The sequence below is a fragment of the Myotis myotis genome, unplaced genomic scaffold, assembly GCF_014108235.1.
Source record: "Myotis myotis isolate mMyoMyo1 unplaced genomic scaffold, mMyoMyo1.p scaffold_m19_p_6, whole genome shotgun sequence".
In the NCBI taxonomy this organism is placed as follows: domain Eukaryota; kingdom Metazoa; phylum Chordata; class Mammalia; order Chiroptera; family Vespertilionidae; genus Myotis; species Myotis myotis.
In genome coordinates this window covers 58,895,203-58,907,742 of record NW_023416368.1, presented here as the reverse complement: position 1 = coordinate 58,907,742, position 12,540 = coordinate 58,895,203, and the positions used below count along the sequence as shown (strand labels likewise).

Here is a 12,540-nt window from a genome sequence, read left to right as displayed (position 1 = left end):
CTTTTGCTGTCACAACAGCTTGAACTAAAATTAACCTCTAGATACAATCAGCAAGGTAAGCATCCTTGAGAAAACACATGCTTCTACAAGTGCATTTTAGGTATGAATCCGTGGCCATAGAGATTCTAATAAAACACCCCGAGGGATCGGACTTGTTTGGAAAAGTCAAGGTAGGGGCTGCTGCCTTCAGCAAGGTCCCTCTTAGAGGCCCCCAACATTTTGGAGATTCCTCCTTACAGACTTTCCAACCAAATCCCATGCTTCCCTATATCAATCTACCGAAACTGTCCCTGCAAGCCTACAATTATGTCATTAAGTCACAAGGGGTATTAGAAGGAATAATTAGAAATATGTTGTAGAGTTGCATACTCACTAGAAATTTTTATGGGAGGGAAAAGATAGTAAGCATTTACTCTGAGGAAGTCTCATGACTTGAAAATCAAGTATTTCAGGTCACGAGGCTTTTATTTAGCAAGGATGGGCAACAGAGTTGTTTTGGGGTGTGTGTGTGTGTGTGTGTGTGTGTGTGTGTGTGTGTATGTGTGTGTTTTAACCTTAATTTGAAGGTTGTTTAAGCATTTTGCCCTTTTCATCCATCACCTAACACGTTCATAGGAAAAAGAATGGGAAAACAGAAGAATGGATTCCAAAGGGATAATCGCTAATTTTTTTTTCCCTTAAGGAATCAATTCCAAGCTTCAGTTTGAAATCATGCCGGGTGCATCGTCTGGGCTGTTCGAGATAAATGCTGACACTGGCGAGGTGGTGACAGCCACCACACTTGACAGAGAAGTTCAGGAAGTCCTCACCCTCCGAGGTAAGGGATCCCTTGACTCTGCTGAACAAACAAACAAAAATGGGTAGGAGAAAGTTCAGTGCTGAAATTTTACATTTCAGTAGGGTGTCTTTAAAGAAAACATAATTGAGCCAGGGCTACCTGTCAGTTTGGTCTGATGCTGTCTAGTTAGAGCAGTGCATTTTAGGTATGAATCCGTGGCCACACTCTGTGCCATTTTTTATTCCTTGTCAGTCCTTGTTCGAGATGGAGGAGTCCCTTCCTTGTCCGGCACCACCACCGTTCTCTGTACTGTAGAAGATGAAAATGACCATGCTCCGAAGATCATTGTCCCCGCCCATGACATTGAGGTTCTGGAAAACCAAGAGCCAGGGGTTGTCTACACTGTTTTGGCCTTCGATATGGATACTGGCAATAATGGAGCTGTCAAGTATCATATAATTGGTAAGTGTTTTTATTATTAAAATTCCCCCCAGGGTACTAACCCAGTTGACACACACTGCATGGTGATTATTTTGTATTTGGTATCTATTGGAATGCCTACACACCCAGTAAGAACAGATTGGCGCCCTGGGCATTCTCTCCACCCCTTCCTACAGCCATTTGGAACCACTGCCCTCCAAATTCTTTAAAAATCTGCTGCCAAAGCTGACCGATGTTTCTTTCTCTCTCAATGTTTCTAACTATCTCTCTCCCTTCCTCTCTGTAAAAAAAATCAATAAAAATATATTTTAAAAAAATCTGCTGCCAAGTACTCTTGTAAATTTTTCTATAGGGCAATGCATTTTAGTGCCCTAAATTATTTAACATCAGTGGATGTACAGATGGACAGATAGCTTTTTCCTCCCTACTTTTGTTTCTTATAATCACTTATTTTTAATATTTTGAGCAATTCAGACTTTTTTCAGGTCTTTCTAGAAGGACCTAGGACACATAAGTGGGCAAACAATTCCAAGATCTGAATATCAATGTAACACCTCAGATCTACAACATACCCTGTGGATCGCAGTCTTTAGGCACTTCTTCTCTAGCAGATAATTTTGTGATATGGCCCCTTTGGATCGGAGGCATAAGGATTTCTGACAGAATAACTTCCGCATCAGCACAGTCAGCTTGAGAGAGCCATATCTTACTCACCTAAAAAAAGAGTGATTGAAGAGTCAGCTTTTTAGCAGGCATCAGAGAGGACATGGAGTGGTAGGAGTTGAGGAGAGAATAATGCTTCTGATGTAGAGAGGCTGTGCTAAGGTTTTGTGAACATAGTTTTAAGACTGGCTTCTGGAAGCGATTACTCTCTATGTGGTAAAAATTCTATAACCAGTCTACATTTTCTTTGTAGCACCCATTGTACTCCAAAATGAAAACAGTTTTATTGTCTTTACCCCTGATTATAAAATGATATGTAATCATTGTAGAATATATGTACAATTTATTTAAAAAAAAAAACAAAACAAAAGTAATAACACAAAAAGTCTTATGTCATGCAGAGATAACTCATTTGGTATTGTGGCAAACACTTTTCCATGAGTCTAGGGAACACAGACACCAATTTTAAATGTATTGACCAATTTGTATGTGCTAGTTTGTTTCTTCATTTTTTAAGCTAACATACTCTGTAAATCTTTCATGTCAATGAGTACACACATTTCTAATGATGTTTCATATACATATGCATAACACTTATTTCACTCATTCCTTTTTGTGGTCACTTAGATATTGAAAAGTCCTACTATTATAAAAGTGCTGTGCTGAATAATATTTATATTATTTCCTCAGGATAAGGTAATATACTGCCATCCACAGAATAATACTCCCTGCAACTAACTTATGTCAGCAAGCCCAATCCTTTTCTCTTCCCCTCCTATTGCAGTCGGATAGATATTTTCCTCCTCTGTAAACTTCACTTTTCCAAAACGTCTCAAACTATTTGTGGTTAAGGGCCAAGGTTTATGTTTTTTTAATTTCTATCTTTTGTGACTGATACTTTTATAAAATACAATAAGAATAAGTTACTGGGGGGAAAAATCAGAGACATGCAAAATGCAAACCACAGTTTTTAAGAACTATTATTGTAATCCGCAGGCATAAAATTATTCTCTTGAGCTGCTATAAAATTTTCTAAATGCTTACTCTCAATTTCTGTATTTATCTTGGTGAGGACCAATTACAAACACTTTCCAGACTGCCACCTGTCCCCATCTATGGCATCAGGGACATTCCTTGTGTCCATTCACTTCTTTTTCCTGAATTGCCAACTTTTCTCCTTCTATTGGCTTTCCCATCACTTTTTACCAGTCTTTTCCATCTTGAAAAACATTCCCCCTCAGATATATCCCTTTACTCAGGATCTATTTGTCTTAACAATTAAGCTTCTTAAAATCATCTGCACTCTGGTGTCTGTGTCTTTACCTCATTTTCATTCCTTAGTTCATTGCAACATGTTGCACGGAAGTCACTCGGTTGAAACTGTCTTTGCAAAAGGCACTAAGGATCTTGTTGCTAAACCCCTTGGATCCTTTTCAGTTCTTAATTTCATTGTACTGCTTTATGCCTTCATGCTTCAGGCCCTGGACACTTGATCTGACCTTGACTTCAGAAAGCCACTTTCTCCCTAATCTTTAGACAAGCCTTCCCAATGTCTCTGTTCTCCTGGTGGTCCTCTGACTTGGAGTTCCCGGGGTCTTTTGTGCTTACCGGGGTATCCTTTTTCTTGTCTCATAGATGCACTCTTATTGTATCATTTGAATAAGAATCAGAGCTTGAATTAACCAGCTCTCCACTTTGGATCCACTGGTTCCATCACCCCAATAAATGAGCTCTTTCATGGCGTCCGTGAGTGTGAATTATTTTCTAGCTATTACCAGATACTCCATTGCCAATGCTTACCTGAAAGTAAAACATGATTTGCCACACTAAAAGGCTAGAAGTGGAATATGACAGAATTTAAACCAGCAGATATAAATGCAGCACCTATCTGTATTTTTAAAAAAACAACTCATCAAATATTGGCAAAATCAAATACTGAGGAAGAGTTCTGGCCATAAGCACATCTCACCTAAAAACCAACCCGAAAGCCAGTCCATGATTATTTTTTAAGCAATTTGCTGTTGGTTTTTTTTGTTTGTTTTGTTTTATTTTTTGTGGGCACACTCACGGATGCCATGAAAGAGCTCATTTATTGGGGTGATGGAACCAGTGGATCCAAAGTGGAGAGCTGGTTTATTGGGATGAAGGGATCGGTGGCTTCCAGTTTCAAGCTCTGGTTCTCAGTCCCTGTCTTCAGCTGCCACTGGTACCCCAATATCTCCCAGTCTTTATCTGCACCCTAGATGTCAGGCCACTAATGGATTTTTTTTAAGTCAAGTAATGACTGTCATATAAATATAAAATTAATGACTGCCAAAGAAACGTATTTAACTCATTAATTAATGAACAAACTAAAAAGATGTTATATTAGTTCAAGGAAAATTCTAAGAAACACACACACACACACACACACACACACACTCACACACACACCAAGAACCACGTAAAAAATTTAGAGTGTTAAAGTAGCTGAAAGATGGTGAAGGTGGAAGGTAACTCTAATGTCAAAGCCACACTGGACACCCAGTAATCTTTTTTTTAACCCCAGGATATCCACTTACCCGTCTTCTTCCCAATTCAAATTGTTTCAGTTTTTCCTGGCAGCCTCAAGGACCCAAATAGTTATATATAACAGCATCGGATTATCAGAGTGTCCAAAAACAAACTTAGCAGCACCTCCTTCTCATTCCCCCATTATGGTCTGGCTTCTCCTACAGTCTCTGCTGGTGGTCATCAGCTGTTTTTGCTCAACTTGCCCTTAAAGAATCTTGTTACACATGTAAGCACTGAAAATGCTTGTTCACATTTTTTACATGGGAGAAGGATTATTGGTAGAACAGTAATGTTTCTGAGTTATATAATGCTATATCAACGATTGATCTTTATTTTTATTTTACAACTTAGAAACTTGAATAGGTCCTACAATTTAGTTCATCGCAAAGATCGTGCCCAACTATGAAAAGATACATTCCCCAGGCATGAAAGTCAGTCACTGTTTCAACACCGAACGCCAACATTGGGAATACCCCTGTGCTTGGCAGGAAGTTTTACATTTTGGGGTGGTACACCTTGGTCAGGTTAGGATGGGTGAGAAGTGAGCCTTTCTTTTATAATACGAAAGAAGGGTGATTGCAAAAATAAATGTGGGAAAGGCAAGTCCACGTGATCCTAGGTGATTAGGCAGAACAATTTTAGGAATGAGGATATATAAACTGAGCTGGAAATCACCTTAAAACTACCCATTCCTAGGTACTCCTTGGAAAGCTTCATATAAGCCTGGGAACACTCAGACCTCACTGTAAAGAGCTCTGGTCTAAACACTCTTGTCTTTCACCTAAGCCCATCATGAAGTCTTCCTTACTCCTTATTTTTTCCTCCTTAATATTTTTGGAATATGTCCACTTCCTCTGTACACATGATTTCAGAACCTCCTCATTGCTCAAGTCAATTACCATAGTTATTGCCGAACCTCCTGTATTCTATTTAAGCTTTGACACTGATGTCCAATACTCATTCTAAAACAGAAATGTGATTCCTAACACTTTCCTGCCTGCAATCCTTCAAGGACTCCCATGGACCCTAAAGTATAGACCCTTCATCAGTGCACACAGAGCACTTCATGATTAGACCCCTTGCTTACCTCTGAAATCCATGGCCAACCCTCTCCATACCCTTGACATTTAAATACCTAGGGGACCACGTGTTCACTAAAACATTTGCAACTATTAATTTCTCCTACTCCTAGGACTTCACACACGCTCTTCCCTCTTCCTCCTCCTCTTCCCTGTCTTTGAAATTTGCAGCCTGTCTTCCTTCCCTTTAGAAATTAGTTTTAATGTCAGTCTTTCTAATAAGCATATCTTGAACATCCTAGCGCAGGACTGTGTACCCTTCCCCTGTACTCCCTAGTGTCCTGTGTGTATGATTTTCACACCACACTTTAATATCCAAGTCCTGACCCACATTTCCTCTGAACTATAAACTCTTGGAGGCTGGGATCATGTCCTAATCTCCTCCTATTCCAGCATCCAGCACATACTTGGTACATGACAGGTGTTCCTTAAATTGATACTGAATGAATGAATTGCTTTATTAACCACAAACCCCACAGAAATGTAGTCTTTCTGGCCCTATATTGGGTACAAATTAACCATGTCTTGTGAATAAGTACAAATGCAAGTCCCTTCTCCTCAGCCTCCAGCACTACCTCTGGCTATTGTGTTCTCTGAGTGCCCATCCACTTCTTCCCCATATGCCTCTGGTGGATTCCAATCACTTCCCACATTATTGGGAATAATGTGCCTCATCCAAGAATATGCCCCTCAACCAAAAATTGGCCGACCATTCAAGAATATGTCCAGCAAGTCATTGAACCACATTTTTCCTGACTAATGCTCAGGGTAACTTTCAAATATCTTTGAAAGCTTTTTGTCCTGTGTTCAGCTTTAACTTACATTCCACTTAGTACCAGGGACAGTAGTAAAGGAAATATTTTTTTGAAGGATATAGAGATGAATGAAACATCCTCCTTGTTTATGCTATGGAAGAAATAGACAAGTGTTCCACTAACAGAAGTGTTATGATTCATGCACAAGGTGCCATGGAAAAGTAGAACTATTGCTGTTGTATAAATGGCATACAATCTGTAGTGAGTAATGTTTGTGAAAATTACTGTTATCAATTTGTAAATTTTTTGCATTTATTTTTTTTAATTATCAGAGAGAGAGAAAGAGAGAGAGAGATTTGTTGTTCCACTTATTTATACATTATTTGGTTAATTCTTGTATGTGTCCTGATGGGGGATTAAACCCACAACCTCTTAGCATATTGGGACAATGCTCTAACCAACAGAGCTACCTGGCCAGGGCTTGTCAATCTGTTAATCTTTGATTGGAATATAAAAATGGACATTATATCCTGTTTCTTATCTCTGCCAACTATTGTTTCATTTCAAATAAAACATACATTTTCATCCTCTCAAGAGGAAAAATATATGAATATAAAAGTTGTACACGCACATATACAAAAATCATACAAATCAGTTAAAGCAAGTGTTCTAATTATTGATTGAATTAAGATACATATTGAATTATATAATTTGTTTATCTCCAATAATAGAAGCTTCATGAGGGCAGGGACTTTATCATTCATGTTCACTGTTATAGCCTCAGTACTTACAAAAGCACTACAATGTAGTAATCAGGAAATAAATATTTATTGAGTGAACGAATCAGTGAATATATATATGTGTATATTGCTAGCCAAGGGCTGCTACTTTTTTTAACTCGAGTGAACTTTGAATTTGTTTTCTTTAATAGATGGCAATACTGATGAGTACTTTTCTATTAATGAAACGTCAGGAGAACTCTCAACAACTCGTGCTTTGGACCGAGAGCAAGTCAACAATTTTGCCCTTGTCATCCTGTGCTCTGATCTGGGGGACCCCCCGAGAAGCTCTCTAGTGCAGTTGCAAGTTAGAGTCTTGGATGACAATGACCACAGCCCTTCCTTCCCCAAGCTTCAGTACCAGTCCTTCGTGAGAGAAGATGCTGACGTGGGAACAGTGGTTCTTGTGCTGTCCGCTGTGGACAAGGATGAAGGCCTAAATGGGCAAACTGAGTATTTCCTGACAGATGAGGCTGCTGGTGCCTTCACCATCGATCCCGTGGCAGGCATTTTGAGAACTGGCCACGCCCTTGACCGAGAAGCCAGATCTCAATATATATTTCGGGCTGTGGCCAGAGACTGTAGCGTCCAGGGCTCAAGAAGCACCACAGTAATGATAAAAGTGCATGTCACTGATGTTAATGACAATGATCCAGTTTGGGAACAGAACCCCTTAGATATTTTTCTTTCCCCTCAGTCACCTATCAACCAGACGACTGCCATTCTGAGAGCCAATGATCCAGACTTGGGGCCCAATGGAACTGTCATTTTTAGTTTTGCAGAGACCCAGTCAGTCTTTTCTATTAATAAATATACAGGAGAGATTCACCTTCAGCAAAATCCATCTTCAGAATATTTTCCGATCTGGCTACAGCTTAAAGTTATGGACCAAGGGGTCCCAGCTAGGACAGCCATTGGTCTCTTGATTGTTCACATGGAAGGAGAGGATGTAAAGATGTCCTTCAGCCACCGTCTGTATAAAGGAATTGTGACTGAAAATTGTGAGGCAGGTAAGTGTCCCTTTGAGGGTTTTTTAAAATTTTATTTTGTACTTATTTTGGCAAAGGGCTTAAAACTAAGGATCACACAATAAAAGTGCTATTGTAGATTTATAAAGTTTTAAACTAACCAATTCTTTTTAAAAATATTTTTATTGACCTCAGAGAGAAGAAGGGAGAGGGAGAAAGAAATAGAAATATCAATGATAAGAGAGAATCACTGATTGGCTGCCTCCTGTATGCCCCACACTGGGATTGAGCCCACAGCCTGGGCATGTGTCCTGATCGGGAATCAAACTATGACCTCAGAGTTCATGAGCAGATGCTCAACCACTGAGCAACACTGGCTGGGCAAGCAAAATACTTGGTATGCTCATTTTCATCCAAAGTATATCAGGGAGATATACTCAAATATGGTAAGATACACATGTGACACTTTTTCTCATAAAGCTAATTGTTTTACAATAATTTTCACACAAATTTATGCCATCATGGAAAATACAAAAAAACCCCTACCAAACAGATTAATTTAAAATAGCTTTCTAAACAAAAGAAAAAAAACTTCTCTGTAGAGAGTTGTGAATTAAATTCAATCTAGGTAATCATATCCAACTGGAGAAGAGAGAAATGAATTTTCTGATCCTTTTATCCACCAGAGGGCAAAGCTAAGGGCCTCACGGGTTTGGGAGAGGAGCGTGGTTGCTAAAAGTCTGATGAATGTTGTATGGTTGCTAATGTCATGTTTTTGTTTGTCATTTTATTATGATTTAATTTCACTTTACACCTCCTAAGTCACTATTTAAAAGGCAACCTGCCATTTTTCTGAAATTGATTTATTCATTTCATAGTGAAAATATATTTTACACATTATATACTGCTTCATGTATGAAAAGAGAATATTCAGTTTAATATTGAATATCAAATTAGATTATTAACCTGACTTCCACCCTCTTTTGAATTATGGGTTGCTTATTCAGAAGTCCTGTTATTGATTCTTAACACAATTAAGAGTAAATTGCCAATTATCTTCATTACATGAAATAACAATGGCTTCCTTCCAAAGTAAATCAGAAATTTCCAACCTATATATGTATAATGAGGCTTCCACAAAGGTGTTAAGTGTTAATTCTTAAAAGGTGTTAAGTAAAATTCATAAATACCAACCTCACAGCAGAGTCTGATAGAAAGTAAAATTAACATGTTCTAAATAATATAGCACAAAATACAGTATCTTAATCAATCTTGAAACTAATCTGATAAAATAGTACAATCAAGCCCAGCCTTTGTCTGGAGCGCAGATATAAACATTTCTCCCTAAACATCTTTGACACATGGTGGTCTTTGTCTTTACTTGAATATTTCAGTGATTGAGAGTTTAGGACAGTGGTTCTTGAACTTGCGTATAAAACCAGTAATCTATGAAACTCCTTCCCTCTGCTGCAGGTTCTGCTTCCCAGCTCTTCCAGGTTCTGCTTAAGGCTGGGGTCCAGACCCTGTTGCAGGGTTGGAGGAAGTAGGGAGTGCTGGAGGAGAGAGACAAATTGTGATTTTAAATAGCAGGTAAGATCAGGCATCATTGAGCAAGTGACATTTGGGCAAAGCCTTAAAGAGAGGAGGTAGGGAAAAGTGTTTCAGAAAAAAAGGAAGAGCTTTGTTTGTTCAAAGAACAGCAAAAAGGACTGCGTGATTGCAGCAGTAAGCAAGGGGGAGAATCATAGGAGATGAGGTCACAGCACTAGACGTTGGGAGGACTTTGGGTTTTACTTGCGATAATCTTCCCTTTTCCAGTTTGTTCACTTACCCTTCACATAAGAGAGTCTACAACCACTGCTAGAGAACATTCACACCCAGTATAAATTTGGCAGAGCAATAGGTATTAAGTATGTTATTCCTCAAAAGAATTGTCATGGAAGTCATCATTATTATTACAACTTTTTACATTAGTGAATGAAATTTCTAAAAATACCTAAGGCCCAAAATAGAAATTTTTATGATAATGAAAAAAGGGGGGGAAAAAAACCTTATCTGTCATTCCTACTTCATTATATAAGGCCAGTCTCCTATTTGGAATGGAATTCAATAGAATGAGTAGCATCTAACTGACTTAGCCATTTACAATGATATTGGATTTCATTATCTTACCTCTGACTCTAAGATGGCTCTGGAGGAGACTGAAGGAGAAAGGCCTTAGGCAAGGTCAAGTTTTCTCAGAAGACAAACACCTCACAAGACAGTTTTCATCTTTGTGAATTAACCCCAGTACCACCTCTGGACCTCAGCTGTATAGGCTCAAGACCCCATTTTATTAAATCAGGGAATTCTTTCCCCAGGCTGAGAGTCCTATATGAAAGAGACATATATAAATCAGAGCTCACGTTCTTTTATTCATATTAAGAACCATGTGAACTAGAGTGGTCATGTCAAGATGACTAGCTCTCTCTAAGAAAAAAGAAGCCAAATTGTAATTAGAGAGTTGCTCGCGAATCCTAACAGTTTGAGCAGGATGTGATTCACATATTGAATGTCATCAGCCGATGTTACTCTTTCCTCACAAAGAACTCACACAGCAATACTTAGTGGGATTTTGTGATGTCATGACTTTCATAGCTCATCAACTTCCTTTGGACTTACACATTTTTCCCTTTAAGTGTCTTAACACTTAGTCAAGGCTTCTGCCCTGGGAGTGATTCTGCTTCTTTGTTTTCTTTATATGTAACAGGGTTAATGTATTTTTGAAGACTATTTTTTTCCAGAGAAATTTAGGTTCTTGGCAAAATTGAGAGAAAGCTGCAGAGATTTCCCATACATCCTCTGCCACCACACACACACAGCCTCCGCAGTTACCGACATCCTGCACCTGAGGGGTTACTTTTGCTACAGCCGGTGAACCTACATGGACACATCATAATCATCAGAAGTCCATAGTTTACATTAGGGTTCACCCTTTGTGTTGTGCATTCTGTGGTTTGGATAAATGTATCATGACATGGATCCATCATTATGGTATCATAGAGTAGTTTCACTGCCCTAAAAATCCTCCATGCTCTGCCTGTTCATCCCTCCCCCACTTCTGCCCCAACCCCTGGCAATCACTGATCTTTTTATTCTGTCTTCATAGTTTTGCCTTTTTCGGCATGTCATATAGTTGAATTCATCCAGCATGTAGTCTTTTCAGATTTTCCTTCACTTAGTAATATGCATTTAGGGTTCCTCTATGTCTTTTCATGGCTTGATAGCACTGAATAATATATCATTGTCTGGGTGTAGCACAGTTTATTTATCCATTCATCTACTGAAGGACAGCTTGGCTACTTCCAAGTTTGGGCAATTATGAATAAAGCTGCTATAAAAATAGCAACTATAAAAATACCCCTGTACAGGTTTTTGTATAGACATAAGTTTTCAACTCCTTTGGGTAAATTCCAAAGAGTGTGATTACTGGCTTTTATGGTAAGAGTATGTTTAGTATTTTAAAGAAACTGCCAGACTGTCTTCCAAAGTGGCTGTACCATTATGCATTCCTACCACAGTGAAGGACAATTCTTCTTGTTCCACATCCTTGTCAGAGTTTGATGTTGGCAGCATTCTGGATTTTGGCCATTCCAATAAGCGTGTAGTAATACCGCATTGTTGTTCTAATTTGCATGTCCGTGGTGACATATTGATGTGGGGGGATCTATTCATGTTCTTATTTCCCTTCTGTTTATCTTCTTTGATGAGGTGTCTTTTTAGGCCTTTGCCCGTTTTTTAGTTTGTCTTCATGTTGAATTCTAAGAGTTCTTTGTATATTTTAGATACTAGTCCTTTATCTTTTGTAAATGTTTTCTCCCAATCTGTGGCTTGACTTCTCTCATTTTCTTGACAGTGTCTTTCTCAAAGCAGAAGTTTTAAATTTTAATGAAATCAAGCTTATCAATTATTTCTTTAATGAATTGTGCCTTTAGTATTTATCTAAAAAAAGGTCACTGAACCCAAGGTTATCTAGGTTTTCTCGTATTTTATCTTGTAGGAGTTCTATAGTTTTTTTTGTTTGTTTTGTTTTTTATTAAATCTTTATTGTTCAGATTATTACATTTGTTCCTCTTTTTTTTCCCCCCATAACTCCCCTCCTCCCAGCTCCCGCCCCACCCTCCGCCCTCACTCCCCACCCACTGTCCTCTTCCATAGGTGCACGATTTTTGTCCAGTCTCTTCCCGCATCTCCCACACCCCTTTCCCCCCCAAGAATAGTCAGTCCATTCCCTTTCTATGTCCCTGATTCTATTATGATCACCAGATTATTTATTCACTTGATTCTTAGATTCACTTGTTGATAGATGCATATTTGTTGTTCATAATTTGTATCTTTACCTTTTTTTTTTCTTCTTCCTCTTCTTAAAGGATACCTTTCAGCATTTCATATAATACTGGTTTGGTGGTGATGAACTCCTTTAGCTTTTCCTTATCTGTGAAGCTCTTTATCTGACCTTCCGTTCTGAATGATAGCTTTGCTGGA

General features: G+C 38.6%; 1 protein-coding gene across 1 annotated transcript in view; it reads left to right on the top strand.

Annotated features, from left to right (window-relative positions):
• DCHS2 (dachsous cadherin-related 2) overlaps window positions 1–12,540 on the top strand; it is a 208,030-nt gene that overhangs the window by 155,614 nt on the left and 39,876 nt on the right. The window contains exons 11-13 of the mRNA XM_036311800.1: window positions 683–817; window positions 1,031–1,240; window positions 7,201–8,058. Of these exons, the coding sequence (XP_036167693.1) occupies window positions 683–817; window positions 1,031–1,240; window positions 7,201–8,058 (1,203 nt within the window). The remainder of the gene's footprint in view (window positions 1–682; window positions 818–1,030; window positions 1,241–7,200; window positions 8,059–12,540) is intronic.